Here is a 22034-nt window from a genome sequence, read left to right as displayed (position 1 = left end):
CCCAGCAAGGCCCAAAAGCCAATTCCCATGTGGTGCCTGTGTGGTGTCCCTGCTGCCCTGCACACCATGCCTGGTGCTCCTGCACAGGGCTTTGGAGCTCATTTTCCATGAATCATCAATGGAGCAGAGCAAGTGGAACATTCTGACTGAGGGGATGAGGGCTATGACACAAGCAGGAGGTGTTTGCTCTGGTCCATCCTGTCAGTCAAATTGTCTTTTTAATTACTTTATGATTCATTCATAAAATGTTAAGTGTTAGGGGATTCAGGACAGGGAACACATCCAAGGGGACATTGAGCAGAGCATTTTCCAGAGGGCAGAGACTCAGCTCTAACAGACTGAGCAGCATATTCAAACCCCAATTCAGTGTGGTCAAGTGATGTCTTTGGCAGGTATCAGAGATGATTTGGGGCATCAGCATATTTTTGGACTAATTCCCATGAAATCAATGTTAAATCCACGGGTGCATACCTGTATTAGTAAGAAAAGCTGCAGATATTAATTGCATCTTAGTATTGTTCACTCTGTGAATGAATGAGGTCAAAAAAAAAGAAAGTGCCCTATTTTACTTCATATACTCCAGCTTATACTGAACACGTTTCAGTTGTTCAGTAAAATGTCTTATAATAAAAACAACAGAAAGAAGCACATAAATACAGACAGATACATTCCAAACAACTGAGAGAGAACTGGAAAATATTTCAAAATATTTTGTGTCATTGATTTCACTCAACAGTCAATGATGTTTTACAAAGTCATTGCAAACCAGTTCTGTGTAACAGAACTGCACCTGCAGAAATTTCTTGTGTTGTTTCCACCTGAGCAGGGTGCAGTGAGTTACTTTTTCAATTCTTACAGATTTTTGACATGCATTTCAGAGCATCTGTTTCAGACTGAACTCAGTCATGTTACGCATTTCTAGTCTTATGCTATACAAGTGAAATGTTAAAAATAAAGCTTTGTCTGTATAAACTTAAATCCATTTTCCAAAAATACAGCATGATGTCTGCTTGTAGTCTGCTATATTAACAAATATTAATTCCTGTATTACCTGACAAAATAATTCTGCTCAAATAGTTGAATTTAAATACTCAAAGGAAAATTTTTTTACAGTGTCTGGGCATTTCTGGTCTTCAGGTTCTCTCTCAAAGATAACCAAATAAATATGGTTGTTGTAGAGCCTTTCTTAAGATCAAATAAAATAAAGGTTTTTTTCTGATACAGGAAGATTTTCCAGACTCTGGGAGGTAAACCAAGGCAGGGAACAGAGGGACAGTGGGGATGAAGGGGACAGGCGAGTAAAAAAAGAGGATCTTAATCAGTTTGTTGCTCAAAGTGGGCTTACATAAATGGTTTACATAAACCAAATTCTTCTCTGTCTGGTGGGTTCTTTACTTCTTTCCCCCATGAGTGCTCACACACTCATGTTCTGTGCCACATGCTCACATTAAACAAACATCTCAGGCGGACAGAATGGGGGCTGTCACAGTGAAAATAACCCTGACAGGAAGAGCTCTTTCTCCTTTCCTGATGCTGTCTGGCAGAGATGTGAGTTCATGATACAGAATAGGCTTTAAAACAGGTTATCAAAGCCTTGGAAAGCTACAGCTATGTGCCCATTCAGGAGAAATCCTGTTGATGCTGGAAATCCTATGGATGAGCCTAGTATCAGAGAAGCAGCCAGAAACCAGAGCATGGCCAGAACATAAAAGTCTGGACATGCAGGGTCAGGCAATATCTGCATATGATTTACTAATTTATTCTTATGATGTGACACAGATTCAGGTAGCTAAAACTAGCCAGGCTCACCCAATGTGATAGACTTTATTTTAGAATACATCTTCTAGATTTTCTTCTCTTCAATGACACAGAAACATTTTACAGTGACAATGAAGGAGAGATGACACCAGAGAAAAGAACTGAAATGTTGTCACAGTAACATTTATGTGGGGTGATGGTTTACACTGTAAATATTCACCCCTTCACTAAACTGCTGCTTTTTCACGAGAAGAAAAATAATCCTACTAGACTTAGTACAAATAAATTTATTATTGCTGTTTTTCTTTCTAATTTTTTTTCTCTGTTACCACACACATACATTACAAGAACTCATCGTGCTCATACAGGGACTCTTTCCTGCCTTTTCATTGTAACACAGGTAGAGTGACAAGTTTATTTCCTGTTCCTTGGTTCCCAAAGTCTGCAGGAGGGGAGGAAAAGTGCAGGAAGAGAGCATCTGAATGAGCTGCTGGTTGGGCTCCTCCAACTCCTTGTGTTGACCAGGAGTTCACAGCCCCAAGCTGCACTCTCTGTGACCTGTTAAATGTTTTGAGAGTTGTGATTAAGGATGCTCTTTGGGACTTCAAGCACCAGCATTATGCCTTGTAGGGGTGATTTGGAGTGAAATACTGTGTTTGCCTTGAGCACGCTCTGCAGCACACCTGATCACGCTCACCTCTGCTGCTTCTGCTCCAGCACTGGGGAAAATAAACTCCCCTGCACATGTGGAAGCAGCATTTAATTTCTGCCCTAGTGAAACCGTGTGGCAGACTCTCCTGGTGGTGCTGTTAGCCTTCAGCTGCCAAAAATACTATTACAAAAATTCAAAGATATCCAAAAAGCAATTTCCAAACAAGCAGGATCATATATTATATTTCCATATACCTTTTACAGTGCATGAGGATAAGAGTGGCTCCATAATGGCATTATAAATACAGCAAATTAATGGTGGATGCAATGCCAACACCTTGTCATTATGCAAATTGGAATGTCGGCAGAAATGGTTATTCAACAACCCCTTTCAAAGCCACCACAAGTCTAATGCTGCTCATTACATCTAAACTAATTAGCACCACATTTAAAAAAATTTAATAAGATTTTCCTTAACCCCTCAACAGAGAGGATTCCTCATCATAATGGAAAAACATACGAGCACTTGGCACAGGAGAGCTGGGTTTTGCTCAGGGCACTGGCAGGCAGAAAAGCAAGGGGAAGTCTGCCCAGAAAGCCAAAAGATGATATTTCATCACAGACATTTAGAGACGGAGAAACAGATTGTGCTGACATAAGCCTAGCTCAGTTTGTCCAGGCTCTGGTACAGCCTGTCTCTGGCACAAACACCCCATGCCCTCCTCCCTGGCAGGGCCTGCTCTCCCACCACTCCCCTGAGCTGGCATTTGGGCTCTGGATTCCCCAGACCCAGCTGATAAGAAAGGCTCAGCAAGGACACGAATCCTTTTCTTTCTCCACTCAATCAGCTTTGACGAAGAGGAGGGAAAGCATCAACTCAGAAACAATTAAGGTATCTTTCTCCTTCCATTCCTTCAGGGGCAGCATCCCACTCCCACACCTGGAAGAACAACTTTATGCCATGGGTTATAATTTATCCAGCTGTCAGGCAGCCCTGGCTCTCATCCACATGTACTTTTTAGGGGATGTGCTAAGTTTTGGGATCTTTAGCATCTCTCGCAACTGAAAGGGTGGGGAGGTGCTGCTGGATGGGGAAGGGTCAGATTGGTCTGAACTAGGCTGCTGCTTTGAGGCTTTTCCCTGTTTCTTAATTCCTTAATTAAGAGGATTTTGTAATAGGACCATCACCACATCCAGTAAGAGAGATGCTCTGAGGGTTCTGAATGCACCAGCAGGATCTAATTTCTCTCATTGCCCTCTCACCACCTTTGTAATCCTCCTGGTGTCCCCATCCCACAACCCAGCAGGTGCTGAAGCTCTGCGCTGATGTGGCACAGCTGCAGCTCCTTGGCTCAGGCTGCCTTGAAAAGAGCTAAGCTGGGAGAGACCCATCAGGAGCCTCCCCCTGAACCCTGTAGTGGTGGTAGGGGAGCTGCATTGCAGTGGGGTCTCCTGTCTGAGCTGTGGTGTTGGGCTGTGCTTGGCTTTGTAGCTGACTCTCACCCTGATGTCTCCTTGCTGACTTGGCTCCAGACCTGCCTTTTATCTTGGTGGACCTTCAGGTAACTGGTGGCTGACTCTGTTCCTATTGCCAAGGTTGTTTTCTTGTTTGGGGGTGTGTGATGGTGCCCCTGTCAGGTGCCCCTGATTTTCACCTTCAGCTCCTGGCTCACCTCTCCCTGACTCCTCCAGTCTTTCCTGTTTTTTCTTTCTCACCTGGCAATGGACTAGCTTCCCTCTGCACTCCCAGCACCATTGAGTCTTCCTTGGGCACTGCTTGGTACAGAACTTGATTGTTTGCAGATGCAAATTCAAGTGTTAATTTCACCCAGGAGCAGAATGCTGTTACCTGTTTTGGGTTTATTTGAATGCAGCTGTCCCAGAGCATCCCAGAACAGATGTATGGAGAAATTGCTCTGCAGAAGTTACCAGAGTAAAAAACCCTTCTTCCTGGCTTTGGTGTCCATGGGGTCCTGAGGGTAGATCTAGCTGCTGATGGTATCTGTGAGGAAGTTCTCTCTCAAATCCATGAAGTTTTTCCTGGCAGGTGTCAAGGGAATAAGCAGATGTGGCCCTCCCTTGCCCCAGTTTGGGACTGTAATCTGCAGAGATCTTTTCCTCTTTGTTTCCTAAAGTTACATGAAGCAGTTTTAGCTTCACAGTGGTTCAATTCCAGTTCCCAAGGATAACAGGTGATGTGAGCTGTCTCCTACCACCTCTCCTGCTTTTTAGTTGCAGGTAGCTCAGGCTGTCTCCTGAGCCAGGACATGGGACTGTCACCTCTGAGGCTGAGAAGGGACCTGGGCTCCACCTCCTGACCATTGCTCCAGCAGGAGAGCTGCTCAGTGCACCAGGACTGCCACTGCCTATTCAAAGCCAGTGACTTTGCTGAAGGTGTGAGGCACTACAAAAGGTGTGGCTTTAAATGGCCGATCCTCATCACTAAAGTATTGCTGTAACATCCCTACCTCTCCTGGTGCATAACCTACAGAGACATTCACATCAGCTCTGAGTAAAAGCATTAAAGTGGTGAACAGCACTGGACAAACCCTACAGGCAGCTGCACCACAGCCAGGTATTTGCAGAATGTGGGAGACCACCAGGTGGCCATCTGCCTCTGCTGTGACACCTGAACTGGTTTTGTGCTGCCTGGGCTCCTGAGATTCAACACCTCTTGCTTCTGGCTAGAGGCTCCTCGCAACCCTTATCACCCATTTCCACAGCCACTTTAAATGGAACACGTTTACTTTTTGTTTTCCACAAAACAAAGTTGGTTTCTTTGTTCTTTTTTTTTTCAATAATGTCTACTTTGATTAACTGAAGCCTTTCCCCAAACTGTTCTGTGTGGCATGATCCACTGTCCATGCAGAACTGCTTACAAATCCCATTTGTATGTTTTGCTTACCAAAAAGAAAAGAACTGTAAGTATTTTAACCATGATTTCTAGGAACTTTTTAGTATTACAGTTTCTAATAGAAACCTTCAGCCATATCCAGGTTGATAAAGCCAAGCCTCAAGTGAGTTTAGAGAAAATGGAGTCACAAGGCACTGTGCAAAATGAGTATGGGCACATCACCCTGCCCCAGAAACCTCAGAGGGGATGTGCTGAAGGGCGACTTTCATTCAGAAGCCCAGCTCACCAGGTCCATACCAAGCTCATTTATACCACTAAATGCTCTCTCTATTTGAGTGCCAGACCATACATACTGTGGTCTTATTTCCTTCCAGACTTTTACTCCCCAGGTGTAACTGTGTGCTCAGGTAAGAATAACCACAGAGAAGTCTGCCTGCAGTTCTTGTTTTTCCCACTGACACAACTCTGGTTAAGACAGGATTTAGATGCACCAGGATGATTTAGATGCACCAGCACAGCTCACTTCAGCTCAGAGTCCCTTCAGGCACATAATATTCAACCTGTATTGCAACTGTTCACCTTAACAACACTCCAAAGGCCAAACAACCTCAAGGTGTGCAGGTACCTGGAAATCACACACAGCATCCCCAGTAAGCACAAGTACAATTGCAAAGGTGCTAGAGTGAGTTACAAAGACAAAACCATACACAGAGATTATGAGAATTATACTTGTATTTATTCTTTCTCCCCAGAAGCCCTGAGGACAGGAATAGAAAAGTTTCACTACAAATGTCACAGGGACAGTTGAGCAACATTTGAACCAGCAAGCCCAGGACCTCAAATTTGTAAACTGCTGTAAGTAAAATGACACACAAAAAGTGTGATGCATCAAAAAAGCAGACTGATCTATTTTGAATTTTTGAACATATAAAGATTTCTATTTAGTGAAGGTATACTGGATATATCTTTGGAGAGAAATTTCTTCTTAAATTTCTTCTTCCAGCACAGCTACAGATAAACTCGGGAAAAGGAGAAAGCTCCCCCAAAATCTCTGAATTATATCTGACCAGGTCTAACAAGAATGCTTAAGTGACAACATCCAAGACCTGCTGCATGTACATGCTGAGTGGCTCTTGTAGAGAAATAACCGGATAAAAAGTGTCAGTAATTAACGTGGGTTAAGGGAAGGGTTTGTCCCACACTGGACCATGGGAACACAAAGAAGTGCTACAGGGGATGTGCAATCCACATGTTTTCCTATGAAGGGTCAATGGTTCATCTTGCCTCAAGGTGAAAAAATGAAGAAGAAGATGCAGAGGAAAAACACCAGAAGAGCTTTAAAAGAAGTCATCACTGGCCATCAACTTGTCCCAAAGTCCAGGAACCTCTGTCTGAGTTGGCCATTTCTGAGCTACCTGCCAGGGAACTTTAACTATGAAAATTCTCCTTCTGCACGAAAGAGGCACTCCAGAAAAAATTCTTTTTTTTTTTTTTTTCCCCCCATGCATGCTTTTAATAAAGGAAGGGGGAAAGCACACAGATCCTGTGATAGGATCAGGCTGAACTGCCAGATTGGACAACTGGGTCCAGACAGGAAGTTTTAGCTGGTAATTCTAGAACTGATGTGACTGAGTAGCATCATTAGAATCACAGCATGGTTTGGGTTAGGAGGGACCTTAAAGATCACCTATTTCCAGCCCTTCTGCCAGAGGCAGGGACACCTTCCACTAGATCAGGCTGCTCACAGTGGAACATAACTGACTAACCACACTTTTCTTCTTTTTTTCTCCCCCTCAGATTTCTGCCATTTCCATTCCCAATCTTGGTCTTTGGAATCTTTACTAAAAGCCCACAATGGGAACTCCATGGGGTCAAGTGCATCTACTGTTTGCTGGGGACTTTGTAGTGCTGACATTTCATGGCCCCAGCAAAGGAGGGCTAAGAGTCACTGCACAATATAAATTTCCTATTCTTCTCACAGGGAGAAAACATGTTTTATAAATAACATCTTCAGCCTGTGTAGGCTCCAGAATCTCTGGAATATTGGCACAATGACCTTTGTGGCTCTTTGAAGGTTAATCACCAAGTGTCAGTTAAGTTTGGACTGTCTGGGAATCCCAGCAGTCAGTGATTACTGTCACATTTTAATGTGTGAGGTTGTGGAGCTGTTGGGTTTGTGAGTTTTCTATTTTATGTGTATGCGTGACTTTGTCCTTAGTAAGAAATAAATCAGTTTAGCAGTTGATTCCACTGACTTGGTGATGAACTTGGTTTGTCCTTATCCACATTTTCACCTGAAATCTTCACTGCCACATTAGCAAGACTGACAATAGAAGTGGCTTAACTTTCCAGTGCAGTCAGTAAATATCACTTGAAATTCTGCCTCTTTATTGTTTTATTTTCAGTATTTCAGAAGTATATCAACCTATGTTGAAAAACAAAATACGTCTTCCAAACTACAGAGCTCTTGCAAGATAAATTGTCAAAAGTCAGCACTAATCACTTTCTATGCAGTACTTGTGCAAGTCAGAAAGTATTTGGCAGAACTGTAAATTAGCTTTTCTCTGAGGTGGTCAGAAGCTACACTGAGTTGTTAAAATTTTCCCAATTTTTAATTCTTAAGAATCTCCTTACACGTGAGGAAACACCTCCAACAGGTGAGTAACTAAGCCTGCGCTATAGAGAATCCATTCTACTCTGCAATGAGCACTTTATTAGAGACTTTTGCAGGTCACTTTGAAATTGATTTTCAAACACAACTCTCCTGCCTGTCTGGATTTTCTTTACCCAGAAAGCTGTATGAAATGCTGCAAGAGCACAAGTAGTCACTGCTTCATTCTCTCTCCTTAAGCTGGACTATAGCCAGCAAACAAGTCTGGGAGATTTGTTTAAGTACCCAGCCAAGAACTACAACCCACAGTGGATCCAGCTGCACGTTAACTCTCTGGAGTTAGAAGATTCCAGATGCTTGTGTTTATATCTGGGTCCTCAGACTCTGGGGCTTTAGCCTGATGTAATTTTATCTGTTCCAAGCCAGCCAGTTCACTTGTGCCACTTGAGCGATTTTCTTAAACTTCTTATTTTCACCTCATACTGGAGCTTTTTTGACTGCAGTTCAACTGGAGCACATTCTGTGTACCTGTACAGACTTTCACAATGTGCTGTCCAGGAGCAGCTCTGAGAGATACCAGGATACCATCTTGGGAAGAAGCGCACCAGGATGATCTTTGCCATTCCAGCTTTCCCATCTGTGCCACAGCTACCAAGACTGACTTAGCCCCTGGAATTCAGTTTGCAGAAATCAAACTCTACTCTGTTTATCATCTGAAGGCATCAGGTGATTTGGATTTTTTTACTGTGCACCAAGGTGTTTGCAGAGGTGCTGCAGGAGCTGCTGTGCTGCTTGGTGTGGCTCAGTTTGTACAGAAGGCTGAGAAAATGCTCTGTGCATTGCCATCACTGGCAGCAATCAAATTGTTTTTAAAGTATCTTTTTCCCTGAAGGCCTAAAAGTAGAAAATTAAACACACATACTGTCAAAGGAAGTATAAATTACATGAGTCCCTTAGGAAGGAAAAGAACCAAGACCCAAAACATGAACAATTTACCCAAATTATGTACAAGTCATAAACCATCTCTATTTCATACATATTTCAAATAATTATCAACTTTTTAAATGCATTCAATTCCACACCACCACATCTTTTCCAAAATTAATATTCATTATCAAATAAGTTAAACTTGGAAACAATTTAAAAAATGACACCTGTAAAAATCTGCCTAGCACAGTATTGTAGTGTAAATACAAATATCTTTGATTAAGGGTTTTGCAGTTGCACTCTTGTAATAAAGAATGGCAGAGGTGATTAAGAATTTAATTCAGTGCATAGTTAAACTGGTTGGCAAACTTCTCGTGCTTCCTTTGGTCCACCCGGTTCATTGCTTTCATGACCCGTTTCATGGCCCCTCTGAAAGAGAAACAAAACAATAATAAGAGTTCTGTTGAGTCTACTCAATCTCAGAGAACATTTATGAATATTGGGGAATTTGATTAATCACTATCAGGTTTCTGAGTGTGGCATTGATGAGGCTGAACCAATTCGTCTTGTTAACTAAATTAGTTGCAGCAATATAAATAGTTTAATTCAGCAATGATTTTATTAACAGGAGTAAACAAATTCAAGTCTTTCAGTTTAATGGCTGTGTATTCTACCTTCCCAGCATTATTTCTTAGAGCTACATGGACCAAGTTTGGTTTTCAAAAGCACCTAAGTGCTCCCAGGGAAAAAAAACCTGAAAGTATCTAACAAGATCTTAAAAAAATAATACTCAGAAACCCTTATGAAATCAAACCCACAAACCAGAATGTTTTTGTGAGAGAAGGGTTGGCTGTTCAGTTCATGTGAACTTCCACAGGTTACTAAAACTCTGTTTCATCAGATGTGGGCTGAGTTAGTCTCTTTTGCTCACACCAGCAGCATCTCCATTCCTGAGCAGCAGCTTTTAATCCACAAGAAGAACTCTAATTTAGGAAGACACCAGAGATTATTGTGTATCTCTCCAGTACAGGCTTCTGCTGCAGGAGAATTTAGCACAGGCAGGACAGTATGGCCAAACACCTCACTCACACATCACTTGCAAATGGGATCTCTGCTGCCTTGGGATGGGCAAGACCTGAGCCCTCTGCATCTCCAGCTGTGCCTGAAGAAGACCCTGGAATATTCTTCAGGTTCAAAAAGGAAGTGAGGGAATGAACTTCAGAGCTGTTAAGCTTTCTGGTGCTCCCAAATCCAGCGAGGGCCTGTCTGTCTCCCTGTTGCTGCTCCATTGGCTTCCTCCCAGTAAAGATGTGCCCACAGATTTCTCTAGGGAGGGGCTGCAATGCTTCTGAGCTGGGTAATTCAGACACCTCCTCTTTTTTCCCCTCCACAAAGTTTTGAGTGAAGATTACACAGCTTGGATTTTGAGGGTGAGGAAAATGATGAACAGCATGAAGAGGAGTAGGAGATTGTCATAAAAGGTAGAGAGAGAACAGGCCCCTACATCATCCAGCTGGTCAGGCAGAGGAATGGGTTCACAAACACAGAACAGTAAGAAGCAGCAGAAGCAGTCAGGAAAATGTTCTGCTGTGAACATCTGCCCCCTAAGAGACTTATAGCAGCTGCTGTGCAGAGCTGAGGGTGCCTTGCCTCAGGAATTTTGCTCCTCACTGGATTCTGAAGTTCCAATTTTTACTGGTTACTTCAGATGCCTCTGGAACAGAAGTTCAGCTATCTGAGGCTAATGTTTGCAGGTGTCCTCAGCTGTCCCCCTGCCTATGAAGGCTGTTATCTCCTCACACATCTCCAGGTACACACCTGGCTGATGTGTGAGGTAGAGCAGCTACAGGCTTGGTTTGAGGGACTGTCCCATTCAAAAGCAGGGCACTGACTGATGTTTCCTTTGATTTCTACAAATTTGGCAAGTTCCATCACACAAGCAGATGGTTTCAAGGCCTGTGCTGTTGTCACAGTCTGCATTCAGCACTTCTGAGGATGTTCCCAGCTGCACAGGAAAATGAAGCTAAGACATGCACCTGGGCAGTGTTCCTCAGGATCAGCCCTTACACCACTATTCCAGCTCTGCTTCCAGGGTTATCTCCAATAGACAAGCTGACTTCTGGTTTGGTAACTGTTCTCTGTAATGGCTTCATTTCCAAAGCCATTTTGAAACATCTGAAAGAGGTTTCTCCTTAATAACGCTCTAAATGGTGGGATTAAAGATTTTCTCAGCAGCAACTGCAATGAAAACCAACATTCTGAAAAAACACCCTGGAAGAGGTATACTTTTAACAAAAGTCTGCCAATAAAGTTACCAGAGTAAGGAAAATGTGGTCATGGTTTTGCACTTCAAATATTACCTAATTGGTAGGAGAAAAGTGAGCCTTTAGCAGTGCAGAGTGGCCTTGCCACTTTCACGTCATGTAGGTTTTACATTAGCACCAGTGGATTGTGTGATACTGTAAATGAAATGAGATCCCACTTTGATGATCTGTGTGCAATTTCACTTAGCTTTATTGGCAGACTAGAGCCTGGGTTTATCACCTATACATTTCAAGTAATTTGGGGTTGTTATAAGGAGCCAAGGTTATCATCTTGTTTAGTGCTGCAAAGCATGAAACCTATTAAAAACTTGACAGGTTTGATTCCCTATGCCTGGCACTAACACACACTCAAAATCATTAACACAAACCACAGTAAACCATGATATGAAATTCTAATCACTAGAACTGTATGTGTCTGACTTCTAACTAAGACCAGGTGACATGAGAAATTCACAGAAAATGTGCTATTTCCATAAGCAAAAATAATGTGGATTTGGCTTTGTTATTACAACCAGTACATCAGAGAAGGGAAAATTGTGTTTAAACAAACATTGTGTCCTGGATGCTCAACTCATCCAGTATGCTTAGAGAATAACCCACCATTAAAGATTTTACAATAATGATTTTTCTTTTTTGATTTGACAACTTTCCTTTGACTACTTCATTTTTGATATGTGAAACTCCTTAAATAGCTGCAGCTGCTTCCCATTTGATGAAGACCAGAGCATGCTAAGGCAAATTTATGTTGTAGCCACACCCAAGCAAGAACAGGCAACAAAAATGCTGTTAATAGTGGACAGATGGAGCTACTGTATGTTTCAAAGCACATTTGGGAGTGGCTGGCAGGTTCCCACAGCCACCTGAGGTGCTGTGCCTGACTAATAAATGATCATCCAGAGAAACCGATCCAGCAATTAAAGTTTTAAAAAAATTGAGACGGGATGAAAAAAGCCTTTCATAGGGAAATTTTGCAAATTAGTTAAAAATCACTCTTGAAGAAATAATCTTGTATGTCAGTACCTGCTATTTTTTACCCTCCAGACATATGCAAGATATTCTTGCTTGCAGTTAGCCAGAGAAGCTGTTTAGTAGGTGCATGTTAATGTAGAAACAGAAAGTACTGTTAAATCAAACAGAAGTGGGAATTAACAGGCTTTAGAGAATGGAAGTTTCTTACTTATTGAAGACTTTCTTCTCGAGCCGGGAACGAGACGTGTTAGCCTGTTGCTTCAGGTCTGTCAGATGTGGATATTTTTGCTTCTTCCCTTTCTTTTTCTGTCCTTTTCCATTACTTTTAGAGGAACCAAGATCCAGTCCTGTAGCAGCTTCAATTTCTCTCATGAATTCTGGATCTCTCCACTCTGTTCAAAAGACAAAACACGAACTTTGAAACCCCAACCCAGGGAGGATTTGCAGTTCCCTAAGGAAGAGGCTCTTGTCACCAATGGGAGAGGGCAGAGCCACTGTGATCTAAGTTGCAGACACAAAGGAAGGGGAGGATAAAGCAGTTTCCCAAAATGACAGATCTGGATGAAGAAGCCCTGCCACTCTGGGTTAGTATGTATGAGTAGCTGCTATGGATAAAACTGTTCTGTAGGAAGACCTAAGTCGAGGTTTTTCAGTGGCACAGTAGCAAAGTCCCAAGGAAACTATTCCATGCAGGAGAGGTGAATAAACACAGTGATTATTATTTAGAAATGAAAATGTCAACAATGTAGCTGAGGAACTTAATCTGCACAAATAAATTCTGCATAAGCTTAAAAATAAACCTAAAAAAATTGAATGTATCAACTTTTTAGAAGAGTAGGGCTGGCAACATTGTGATTTCTTTTCATCAGTAATATTTACTTTAAAACATGAACTGCTATCAGACATCTACATAAAATTCTTGAGGAGGATAATATGACCCTGTTGCCATGACACCCATTTTGCATCTGAAAAATGTACTACTTTCTAAGTATCCCACATTGCCTCAGATTAATTATCTAAATCAAGTTTCTTCTCTTGACAATGGCACAAGTTAATTTATCTAAACAAAACCTTGTTTTACATTTTTCAAAACCTTAATGCTTCAGAATCCAGCCACACACTGTAAGTGGATTCTGATCCTACATGCCACCAGAGGAAAAAGCATGAACAATTTAGACTGTGGACTGAGGAAGCCACAGTTTTTCACCTTCAGTGTAGTCTTGTGTATCAAAACAAGGTAGCACAAAGTGCAAAGTAAAAATGTGGCTGGAGGATGGATATCTGCCAAGGGGAAATTTATAAAAATTTCATTTCATTGTAAAGAATTTGAGCATTTAGGTTGGAAAAAAGTGTAGGAAGTACTACTTCAAAAAGAACACAGTCCACACTCAGCAGAAATGCCAGAAGTCTGCATTTTAACAACAGTAATTGCCAGTCATTTGTCATAGTTTCCCTTATGTCAGTCAGCCTTTCTTGCCTGCAGAAATTGTAACACCAAATGTCTACTCCTCTTACATAACAACTTTGTAAATATAGAGAAATAAACAGTCCTAAAGGACTCTACAACTTCATTTATACACCAAGATGGTCACTGAGTGTGACAAATGCTGCTAACAACTTTTCAGGAAGGTCAGAGGCAATGTCCTCACTTAAGAACACAGTGCTAAGGAACAGCAGAGCAATTTTCTAAGGAAAGATTAGATCTATACTACCATCATACATGAAAGCAAGACCTGATTAAAATCCACCACACCAAAAAGCACGAGGAAAACCAAGCTGTTCAAGAGTTGCACAGGAGAGTTACAAAGGGAGAAAATAGAACACATATACTTGATAGATCATAAGGCCTCACAGACTTTTTTTTTTTTTTTTTGAAGTGAGGGAATACAGAAGAGCACAATTCAGATACAGGAACGATTAATCCAAGATTAAGGAAAACTGTCTAAACAGTTTATCTCCCAGTAATAAGAAGGCGTCACAGTTTAGGAACCCCGTGAATGGAGCAATTGTTTAAACACAACGAAAAAATGCCGGCATCCAGTAGAGATGAAATGAGCATTTGAGTAAAATGAAGGAGCAATTTAAAAGCTTTTGAGAAAAATCAATAGAATGCCAGGGAAGAGCAGGCTTTTTGAGCATTGATGGGCCCCTAAAGCTCTTCATACATTGTTACTGAGTTTAGCAGCAGGGAAAAGAAAATTACACAGTTTGCAAGGGTAGGCGGGAATCGATACTGTAGTTAGTAAAGAGATGCTATTTCACATCTGAGTGGCCAGCGGCCTGCCTTCACCAGCCTGTCCTGATACCTGTTTGTTAACAAGTCACTAAGGGCTGAAAAACCAGATACTCTTCAGGGTTGACACAAAAAATTGGCACTTAATTTGCTCCTGTGTGTGAACTATGGGAAAAGGATGAACGCTGCAGATTAGCGGGTCAGGGTAATCCCAAGTGATTCACTGTTCCAGGACTGAAGAGCCCAAAGCACCTCTCTGTGGACATTAGCTAGAGTTTAAAATTTTGTACTAAGATAATAAATGATCCATAATAACAATGACAGTGTTGTCAAAACACAGTCATTAGCACACAAACCATATGACTTGTATCTGTTTCCCCCTTTAATCACACAAAGATAGATAGAAACAAATCTACCATCCAGTAGGAAGGAGATGCAAGAAGAATTTTGGTGCAATTTAACCATACATCTGATCCCCAAATTTAAGTGGTTTTTTCCAGATTTTTCAAACTGCCATCATTAATGATGTTGTCAATCAAACAGTTCCTGACTGTCCAGTAGGTTCCCAGTTGTGTATTTCCCATAGCAGCACTGCTCAGAATTGCTTCAAGACCTTTGTAATCAAAAAAACCCAAAACCAAATACTACTGGAAACCAACCAAACACAACTCTCCAACCACAAGCCTCAAAACAAGCAAAAAAAAACCCTAAAAAGTTGATGAAAATACTCTAAAGCAAATATAAAATCAGTAAGACAGAGCAAAAAATAAAGTGGATAGAAGTATTTAGTGACATCTGGTATATGTATGGCTATAGAAACATGGAGGATTTTGTCCAAATTGAGTGCCACAGCTTGTGCAGCATGTCCCCAGCCAGATGGGATGGACCTTTGTGTGACATTTCAGCTTAACAACCACACTCAGTAACACAAGGAGCAATGCCAACATTGGTTTGGGACTAACAGACACATCCTTGTGGACCAGAGGTGAGAAGCCTCTAACAACACCGAGCTGACACTGTAATAAAAATAAATACTATGTCTAGCCTCTAGCAATGGCAATTTCACAGGAAAAAAAAATCAATATTTTTCAGTCCAAGTGATTTTTATACCAGAATATTAGTTTCCAGTTTGAGATTTCAACAACACCTATCAGGTTTAATTTGCTAGTTTGAGTTTGTCATAACTAAGCTGGGAACTTTCCTTTTTAACACAACATCCACACTCCTATCCTGGTTTCCCTGTGACAGTCCAACAGGGTCTGTGCTGCTGGCTGGATTCCAGTTGAGAGCACTTCCTCTGCCTGGACAGGGATGGAAACTACCTGCAAATGTAGCACTTTGACACCTGCAAATACCAGAAGGTGCTCAGTAATTACTGCACTGGTGTGCTGCTGTAATCACCAAGCACTGTCACTCAAAGATGGTGAAACAAGTATTAAAAGACACTGGGTGGGTCAATTCTATGTTTAAATGCACACTCATTCCACAGAGACCTTTCTGAATACAGATTCCTGTTTTGAATACAGGTAACTGCTCCTCAGGCTCTCATGAGATTTCATTAAAGGTTTAGTAGCTTTATTAATAATATGCATAACAGTCAAACACCAAGTCAGTCAAACCTGAAGAGAGAACTCCTGCAAGGGAGTATAGTACAGGCTATCAAAATGCTAATGCCTATGGGTAAGTTTAATTAGAATCCAGAATACTCACCTACAATAAATAGCTCAAACCAGAGAAAACTAAGACCTGCTGAAGGAAGCTAGGTTAAAGAAAAGCTGTCCCCTTCAATTATACACTGTGTCTTTGCTGGATAGATCCCTCTCTCTCATCGTCCTCTGCAGTCCATCAACTGCCAGTAGCTTCCTGGTTCTAGTCCACCTGTCCATCACTAACAGGGTTTAGCTGTACTATTGCAAGAAAGCCTTTTATTCCCCTTGCAAGTCTTCCTGCCTGTGTACTTATTGTCTGATTTCTCACCTACCAGTCCAGAGCTGCACCTTGGCTAAAAATGTCCAAATTATCTTGGGGAAGAAGGAGCCCTCCCCTACACACCTGAAGGATGCAAGAAGAAGGACAATAGTTTTGTTGCCCTTTCCCAATTATTTAAAAACAAAAATCCAGCACTCCCAAAACTGGTGGTAACACAGTGATCCTAATAATATTATCATTATATTGCATAAATCACAACTGTCAGGGACTAGCAAGATTAGATATCTTTGCAGAAGCATAGAACAGGTACTGCCAAGCACTTCCCAGGGAACAGGTCCAACCATCCTTGATAAACATGTTCCTTAAGACAAAGGCTATAACTGGTCTGTCTGAGCAGTGCTGGGACCATTACAAAATCCACTGGAAAAAAAGCACAAATGCAATGCTAATGTCATTCTGCCTACACATGCATCCATATTTATCACATAAGCAAGAACCACTGCAAATGAGCTGTAATTTAAAATCAATAGGAATGCAAATAGGAGAATGTGCTTAGGAGCAAAACAGGTAACAGGTATTTCCCACCTCTGCCTAGTATTTTTTTTTTTTTATTTTTTAAGATGCTATGCAGACACAGACCTGGCTGGGCTGCCTGCTTCTCAAACTTCATCTTTTCTTCTCTGGCTCTGTCCTCTGCATTTATAGGAATCCCAGAGTCATCCCGAGGAATTATCTTTCCATGGAAAGGGCACTTGAGAAAGAAAGGGAGGGAAAGAAAAGAATTTCACAGTTTTTGAATGAAAAGAAAATGTTTACCTTTTATTCAACACAGCTTAAAGGTAGAAACTGGAATTGAGCAACAAAACTACACTTAACTCCCAGTCCTCTTTAGAAAGCATCATAATCCCATAAACATCATGTGTTTAATATATTCAGAATGTCAAAGGAATATCCTCTTTTTGAAACAGGGAGCACATCCTGTCAAGGCTGGAACTAGGGCACCAATGCTGCATCATATATTGTTGTTTATGCTATATCCCTATCCTGTAACAATCCCATCAAAAGTACTGAAATGCATTCAGACCCTTCAATCTCAGATAATACAGGAAGAACAGAGATATTAGAACCAAGTATTTAAGCAAAATAGTTTTGCTCAACAGTGCTAATAATTTGAGGCTGTGCAGAGTTTAGCTTTCATAAAACTTAATTTGTAAATAAAATTTCTTTGCCCCTCAAACATGTAACTTTCTAGAAACAGTTAATATCAAATATGCCTCTGAGGAAAAATTTTCAGCAAAGAACTATCTCTGCCTTACTGCCAGGTACTCACACAACATCACAGTAATAAATAAAATCCAGATAACCTACAATGAATGCCAAAAAAAAAGAGAGTTCTTTAAATGTTTACAGCTTCTTTACCAAAAGGATGTTTCTCTTACAAAGTACATATTAACAATGAACTTCTCCAACACAATGTTATTCCACTCCCCTGAGCTACATTTCCAACGTGAAATAAATTTTTATGGCTGTTTTAAGGAGACCTTCTCCCATAGAGCACAGATCTTGAAAGTGCTGTAACTTGGTGCCTACCTTGATCCGATCTTGTCTTTCACACAGAGTTCCATCAGGCATGGGAGCTCGACATTTATGTTTCACTGGCTCAAACTTGCCAGCAAATGTTATATACCTGGTTTTTAACATTTCTGTTATTTCTTTATTTTCCACCTCTTCCTCTACTTCACTGGGTGCCCAAAATCGATGCTCAGAGGTAAATCTGCGAAAGCAACAAATGAAAATAATTCACACACAAAATTGTAAGAAAAACAGATAAAGATGCCTTTATCAACCTGTGCTAAACTCACATGTGAAAGGAAGGGAATTACTAGTGAATTAAAAACCCCTAGGAATCCACCAGTCTTTCTTATGGCTCCTGTATGATGAAGATATTTTTAAAATACACCAAAGCCTGTCTAGTATTGATTTCCTGTTTAACCTGCTAAGCTATTACAAGTCTTAGCTTTAGTTCATGATCTGACATCTAGAGTCAGTTATCCAATTTCCAGATTCAGTGAATAACTTTGTAATTCTGTACTTAACATTCTTCATAACAAAATACTTCTATGATTAAGCACAGATCAAGGAGGAAACAGTTTGATCTTAATGCGGCTGATCTCATTCCTGATAGCTGGAGTCCTGCAGCAGCAGAGAAGCACAAGCTGGGATCAGAGGATGCTGCAATAAACTGAGACCACAGGAAAGATCAAACAATCAGCTGAGCCTTACACAGATTCTTTCTTCCAGATTCCCCTACACAGTGTCTATAAATCTGAGAAATTAACAGGTGTTCCTCCAGGAAATTTAGCTAATCCATTGAAAAGCTATTTTAAAATTAGAAACCTTTAAAATTAGAAACCTTACCTACATTTACATTTACAGACAGACAGGAAAACAAAGATTTTCTCAACAGCATTCATATAATTTCATATTAATATTCACATTATATCCACCCTCAGCTGCCAACACTCTGTAGTGAAAAACAGGCAACCCCAGAGAGCAATTACCTGAGATTCATTTTAAATAGTAATCTTAGGACACAATGACTGTCCCTCTGATGGTAAATGTTTCCTTCTCTTTACGATGAAAAGGAATTAGGGTAACCAGCTTAAGCTTAGGTATCCAATTTTAAGATATCTGAAGTTAGCAACAACAATCCCATCCCAAATTTAAAGAAATATGAAGTTAAAGAGGAAAAAAATACAGCTAAACTAAGGGGAAAAAAATTGCAGCCTGCACGTCCGCTGCTCATGACAATCAAGATGAAGATACCTAGATAACAGATGTCTTGATAAGGACATAAAATTCCTAAAGGAACCTTACAATCCCTTTCTCCCACATAGTTCTTCGACCCAATCAGTTCCAGAGTTATTTGAGAGGATTTTCTCTATCCATATCCAATTCCTCTCACTCACTAATATCCTTGGGTGTCATTCCTGCCTTGCTTTCTGTGGACTGAGCCAAATATACACGAACACTGGCTTCACTCATCACACCAGTCACAGTTTGGCAAAACACATAAGCCAATACTTGAAAGAATTACTTTAGAGGGCCTGAAAAGTTTTGATTAATTTTACCTGACCAAGTTTTCAGTAGATGACAAAGGAAAAAAAAGTAGAGGAAAATATCTGATCACAGCAACCTATGACATATACAGCAGCTGGTTTTAATGCAGTAGTTGGGCACTTAAACTATGCTAAGAGGTTAGAAGTAGGTAAAAAAGGGATCAAGGAAACTCTGAAACATCTCTTTGATTTGCCATCATTAGAAAAATGTTCAACAAAATTCTTGTTAAACAGATTGATTCTATCTGCAATTTCTCCATCAAATACACCTCACTAGTGCCAGAGAAATGCTAACTTGCCATAAAGTACAAAGAACTTTCTTCTGGTTAATTAGGGGATAAAGGCCAAAGAGTTCCAGTGGACACTAGTTCAACAATAAGCACAGCAATATATTTCCACATATATTTTGGTTAAACAAAATATTTTAAATTACACACTTCTGCAAAAAGTAGCAAAAAACCCCAAAAGCCCTGAGAGTCTTTCTAAAAAATGAACACTATTTCAGCCCAATATTTGAACAGTACAGTATTTTAGCTTCAGAAATTATGTGGCAAGATTGTACAATAGAGAGTGAATAAAATAATGACATCAATTTCTTATTTGCTTATTTTAATGCAATGCTGAAAGCAAAACTGACTGGAAGCTCTGTGTCCCTAACCTGCAGCCACATGGAGGGGAAAGCATTCCTAAAAAAGGCACCATACAGGATTTCCACATGCATGACAATCTTACAGAATCTCTTAGTAAAATTCTAGTGTCCCTTGGTGGTCTGAACTCCCCTCCCCCTCTAAATTATGAAATTACAGTTACACGAGAATGAAGAAGCCTTTAACAGTTGTGCATGTCAACCCCTCCAGTTAGGAAATAGCTCTATTTAATAATTTCTCTGTCTCCTTTCCCCTAAATATGCACCTAACAAATGTCAAAAATATTAAAATTATGTTTTGCCCTATGTATCATTGACCAGTATTTGGGAATTGAATTTAAAATAGCCTGATTCCTACATATACATTAATAGATATTACTGTTTATTATAAGCATATAACTTACTTTCTCCCAACACAACTTAGAAGCAGGTGAGAGAAGAACAAAACAGTGGCAGTTCCCTAAGTTTTCTGATTTCTTGTTGTAGGATAAGCAACATTATAAACAGGCAGATACTTGTTTGAAAAAATGATGCATGTGACAAGCAAAACCTGTTTGTAAGATGGATCAGAAGAGGAACAGATAATCAACTAAAAGATGAAAAAGATCAACACCTCACTCACATTTAGAGTGCTCCTAATCCAGATAAATAACAGAGGCTTTAATGGCAATGGCACAGCAATACATGAGGAGGAGGAGGAATAAAAGACAAGTAATGGTTAACTGAAATCTAAGAGAAAGCTCTTGGAGAACTGCTGCACTCTTTCAATGAATTTATATAATCTTAATTTCTAATCTGAGAGGAAGCTTATAAAAACATTGTATAAATATAAATTCTAACCCTAGATGCTTACAGAGGTCCTGAAGCAAAATGGGCTAATTCAAACATCCTAGTCACAGTCAGTGCTGCACCAGCTATTTCACTCTGCTCCTAAGAATAAGCAGATTTAATTCCAGGAGGAGAGTAGATGAGTCTGGAAGGTCCATGCTATACAAAACAAGTCTGTTAAGCTGACATAGCAGATCCTACACAATTCAACACTGTGCAGCACACACTACCTTCTGCCTCCCCTCAAAAAACCCAACAAAACTTCTTTAGAAAATCTTCCTGGTGGCTGGAGAACAGATTCTGCAATTCCATTCTCACTGTTAAAATCTTAATTGATTGTAAATGCTATGACTAAGTAAGTGCACTGCTAAATGAAATGGAAAGACTTTTCCCCTTCAGATTTTAAAAATTCAAATTCCATACACATCCCATGTGTTGTCTATTTCTCAGTTTGCTTTTTCCCCCCTAAGAATCTTACAGAGCCAGTATGAGTGCATACAGAAATGCTGAAGGAGTTGACTGATAACTACCTTAATTTTTCAGTAAGTCTATTTTATGCCTGGGGTCAATGGTATTGTGTGTGCAGTTACTTAAATTATCTTTAGTTAGATTGGCACATCTGTAGTTATAGACTGTATGGTTCAGAAGTGTGCCCTCTATTTTATTGGGAAGCATAAAAATAAAACAGTACAGCACAAGGCAGACAGGCAGTGAAATATGCTTCCGATTTCACTTATGACTTGAATAACTCATTTGCAATGTAAAATAAGGCCTTACTACCTTTTTGGCATTATCACAGACAAATGCTTCTTAAAGCCCTGCTGAAAAACTTTCATAGGCTTTGAAGAACCTATACCACAGGAGATGGAATCCAAAGCCTGGAGTGACTGTGGTAAGCACTTTTATGCATCAAATTGCACCAGTTTTCAGTAATTTAACAGATATTCAGCATTTTACAAAATCAGGTGCAGGGGAGAAGATTCCCTCTTGCTCCTTTCTGCCAACACTGTTTTAGCACTGTGATTACAGGCTGGGATTTTTTGTTTGTTTTGGTAAGAAAACAAACTAAGTTAAAGTAATACTGCTAAGAATATAATAGCTTAATTTGCAACCCAGCCAGTCAGTGATTTTTGCCCTTTTCAAGCCAGGTATGGCACACACTGATACCAAAGTTCTAGCAGACTC

At 40.4% G+C, this 22034-nt stretch overlaps 1 protein-coding gene across 1 annotated transcript in view; it reads right to left on the bottom strand.

The window, feature by feature from the left end:
• Positions 1-6740: 6740 nt before the first annotated feature.
• Positions 6741-22034, bottom strand: part of UVSSA (UV stimulated scaffold protein A) — a 45591-nt gene continuing 30297 nt past the window's right edge. Inside the window, exons 10-13 of the mRNA XM_030947794.1 lie at positions 17847-18030; positions 16896-17007; positions 12303-12486; positions 6741-9230 (exon numbers count right to left, since the gene is read on the bottom strand). Coding sequence (XP_030803654.1) covers positions 9137-9230; positions 12303-12486; positions 16896-17007; positions 17847-18030 — 574 coding nt within the window. The 3' untranslated portion in view covers positions 6741-9136. The remainder of the gene's footprint in view (positions 9231-12302; positions 12487-16895; positions 17008-17846; positions 18031-22034) is intronic.

This window comes from Camarhynchus parvulus, chromosome 4, assembly GCF_901933205.1.
Source record: "Camarhynchus parvulus chromosome 4, STF_HiC, whole genome shotgun sequence".
In the NCBI taxonomy this organism is placed as follows: domain Eukaryota; kingdom Metazoa; phylum Chordata; class Aves; order Passeriformes; family Thraupidae; genus Camarhynchus; species Camarhynchus parvulus.
Note: the sequence above shows the minus strand (reverse complement) of the source record. Positions and strands in the feature narration are given on the sequence as shown.